Source organism: Chaetura pelagica, unplaced genomic scaffold (genome assembly GCF_000747805.2).
Source record: "Chaetura pelagica isolate M959 unplaced genomic scaffold, ChaPel_1.0 scaffold67, whole genome shotgun sequence".
In the NCBI taxonomy this organism is placed as follows: domain Eukaryota; kingdom Metazoa; phylum Chordata; class Aves; order Apodiformes; family Apodidae; genus Chaetura; species Chaetura pelagica.
Genome location: NW_009954107.1, coordinates 824,738 through 828,245, shown reverse-complemented (window position 1 = coordinate 828,245; position 3,508 = coordinate 824,738). Strand labels below are relative to the sequence as shown.

At 37.8% G+C, this 3,508-nt stretch overlaps 1 protein-coding gene across 1 annotated transcript in view; it reads right to left on the bottom strand.

The window, feature by feature from the left end:
• TLR3 (toll-like receptor 3) overlaps nucleotides 1–2,838 on the bottom strand; it is a 6,517-nt gene extending 3,679 nt beyond the window's left edge. The window contains exons 1-2 of the mRNA XM_010002467.1: nucleotides 2,396–2,838; nucleotides 778–969 (exon numbers count right to left, since the gene is read on the bottom strand). Coding sequence (XP_010000769.1) covers nucleotides 778–969; nucleotides 2,396–2,836 — 633 coding nt within the window. The 5' untranslated portion in view covers nucleotides 2,837–2,838. The remainder of the gene's footprint in view (nucleotides 1–777; nucleotides 970–2,395) is intronic.
• Nucleotides 2,839–3,508: the final 670 nt, after the last annotated feature.

Genomic DNA, 3,508 nt, shown 5'->3' with positions numbered 1-3,508 from the left:
AAAGAGCATGGTGTGATTTCCTCTCAGCAGTGGTACCAGCTTATACCACTTTAAAATATTCTTGTAATTTCAATATACATGTTATTTACAGATCAATTAACCGGGGAAAAACAAAACAAAACAAAAAACCCACCACCAAACAAAACAAAGAAAAAACAAACAAGCAACTTCAATGTAAATTCAGTATTCATATGCTGAGGGCAATCAGTTTAGAACTGCAACACTTACCATCATCCTTCTAAGAATCAATTGTACTGCTGAGAAGGGGGCAGAGAGAACAGTGAGTGAGGTAAGTGGCACAAAAAAACACCCACTTGTTTCTTTAAAGGGTGAGTATACTTTCCTGCAATGTTTATTTCTCTGGGTTACCCCACAGCCAAAAAGGAACGTTCCCTTTACTTAACTAGGAAGTGATACCTAGATTGTATAACTAGCTTTGCATAATATCATGCTTTTGCCCCACTTCAAAAAGTATGTAGATGTTCACCTTCAGCATGTGCAAAAGAGAAACCTGCATAGAAAATACTGGGTAAGGATTCACAGCGTGAGACCTCTGACCTCCATGGAACAAGCTCTTGCTGACTTCGGTGGGAGAAAAATAATTTTGTGTAATTTTGTGACTGGAGGTCAGGAATAATGCTGTATTAAATAGAATTGTTTTATCTTTGACCTCAATTGAATGAAAATATAATATGAATGTCACAATCATGAAGGATAAATCAGGATAATTCCATTTCATACTCACACCCATTGAATTTCTGTTGAATTGCTTCCTACCTCTTTCAGTGGGTTTGATGACATATCAAGTCTATTCAGGGAGGTGTTGCTAAGAAAACTGAAGTCTTCCTTTTTTAACTCAGTGATTTGATTGCTATTCAACATGAGCTCACGAAGGTTCTTCAACTGTTGCTGCAATCCTAAATTTGCTGACTTCAAAGAATTATGAGATAGGTCCAAAAGACTCAAATTCTGGGGAGAAGATTCAAACAGAAAGGTATAGAATTATTTTTATTTCACATAATACAAAACCAATTTGAAAAATTATATTAGAGTCTAATTGATTAGAAATTAGTTGCTATACTACAATTAAAATAATATTGTGATAGAAAAATGGCAGCTTTCAGGCTCCTGCAAGAAAGAAGTCTTCTGTATCTTCCACAACTGTAATTTTCATTGTGTTCATGGTGTTAATCTGCTAAAATATCTACTGCAAACCAAATAATTACTTTATGTAAAATTCCTTAACTCACTGAAAGCCCTCCTGCTCCAGATAAAGCTGTAACAGCAAATCCTACATCTTGCTACAGTTACAACTACTGCAGTATTAAATCTTGTGTTCCACCCCCATGAAAGGAAGTGAGAAAGGGGAGTGCAGTAGCAGCCTATGGAGATAAGTGCAGGAAGCCTTGTAATATTCCAGCTCGTGCCCAGCCTCAGGCTCCTCCCGCACCTGCAGAGGAGATGCTACCTTAAAAGTGACTCCACAGAATGTATGTGCCTTAAGGTGCTCCAAGCCTGGCCTCCATCAGTAACGGGGCAGCAGCAAAGTGAGAAAGGCCAGAACTTTAGTTCTGTTCCCAGCACTGAACCTGACTGCCCACGTTTGGATTTGGTTGAGAGTCAGCAGTCCTGTGATGCAAGGAAGTACATTTTATGCAATTGAACTGAAAAACTCAGTTTAGCAGAAAAGCTCAGTCTTGTTCAAAACAACATGGACACTCATTAGAACACTGCACAACAATTAGTACCCACACATTGTTTCTATTTTCTTTTTTCTGTAGGCTCTTCCTTTTGCATGAGTCTCTTCGTAGTGCAAAGACAATGGAATAGTGTTCTCCTGCTTCCTGTGCTTGTCCCCCAACCTCATAGATGCTACAGAGAAGAATATTTAACCACATGTAGACTACCAGGAAAAATAAAGATAGATTAAAAAAAGGTTTTACTCTTTCTTAGTCCCCAAAGTCCTGGGAGGCACTACATTCAACTTAACTACTGGCCTTCATGGCCTGAGTAATTACACCTTGACCTTGAGAATTTAGACTAGCTACCATTTTTAGACCCCAGCCAGCTCAGATTCCACACCATCCACTTCATCCTACATATCATCTGCTGTGTCTACTCTCTCAGCACAAATCCTGTATGGAGAAATGCCTCAATGAGATGCAATAAGGAAAAGGGGATGGAGAGCATTGATGCATATGGATGGGTGAGAGTCCAGCCTGCCCTAACACAAGAAGACACTAGGCCCTTTCTTTAGAAAAATAATGAAGGAAGATTATATGTCCTGGGTATTTTCAGATGCAAATAGCCAGCTGTTCGGTACACACAGTAGAAAATACGGTAGATTCTCCATTTATACTTTATTTACACAAAAAGGTGCATTTCTAAAGCTTACCTCCAGGGTCTTGAAAGGATCATTACTTAGATATATTCTGTTGTATCCTAGATGGAGTTCAGTCAGATTGGTGCAGAAAGCAAAGACTCTGTCAGGGAGCTTACACAGTTCATTATGTTCTAACTTAAGAATCTTCAACAGAGGCACACTTTGACACAGTTCTGGTTGCAGTTTAGAGATGCTGTTGTAGCCTGCATTCAAGTAAACCAGCTGGCTGTACTTGGTCAGATTTGCAGGACCTAGCAGTCTTAGCTGATTATGAGAAATGTCCAAAGCTGTTATGTTATTTGGGAGATCAGAAGGAATATGAGTCATTTTCAGGTGGCTGCAGTCAGCCATTTCATTTTGGATCTTACATTTCTTTCCAGCTGATGCACACAGCAAGCAGATATACACCAGTCTAACAGGTAAGCTGTTCCACCAAAGAACGGCACTTCCCATTGTTTTATCTGCAAAGGCAAAATAAACATGGTAAAAATGTAAATAATTTTAGCACAACTTTTATCTTAAACTGAAGGTGAAAAACCAGGCTCAGAAAATATATAGCTTTATACTGAGCAAACACTCAGTATTTTTCACCCATAAAGTAACATTCATTTAAGTAGAAAAGGTATATTCAAATCTTTCTAAACTAATATTTTCCTTTAAAAAAATAGCATGGTCTTATGAAAAAATAATTACATTCAAGACACTACCAACATTTTATCTATCATCATCGCAAGTTTCCAGGCATTTTCCCTTTTCTGATTAACTTTGCATTGCTTTAACACACATAAAATACAATTAATATGATGAGATATGTACTGGTCCCTCCATGTTAATCACTGAACTCTGAGCTTAACCACACTGATAAATATTTATACACAGGTCCCTCAATGTTAAAAAATCTGAGTGTAGCTACATGTAAAATATTTATAGTTATATGCAGTAAGAATGCCTAATATACCACTTCTTTATTTTACAGTTCTTGCCAGTTCTTGTTTTGCAAGCCCACCACACAAAACTGTCTTTCCATCTCATAGTGGAAGAAGGAATACCAGGCTATACAAGGGTGTATAAGAAAGTAAAAGCAGAACAAACAATTCAGAGAATTATCAGAGAAAGCGACAGAGA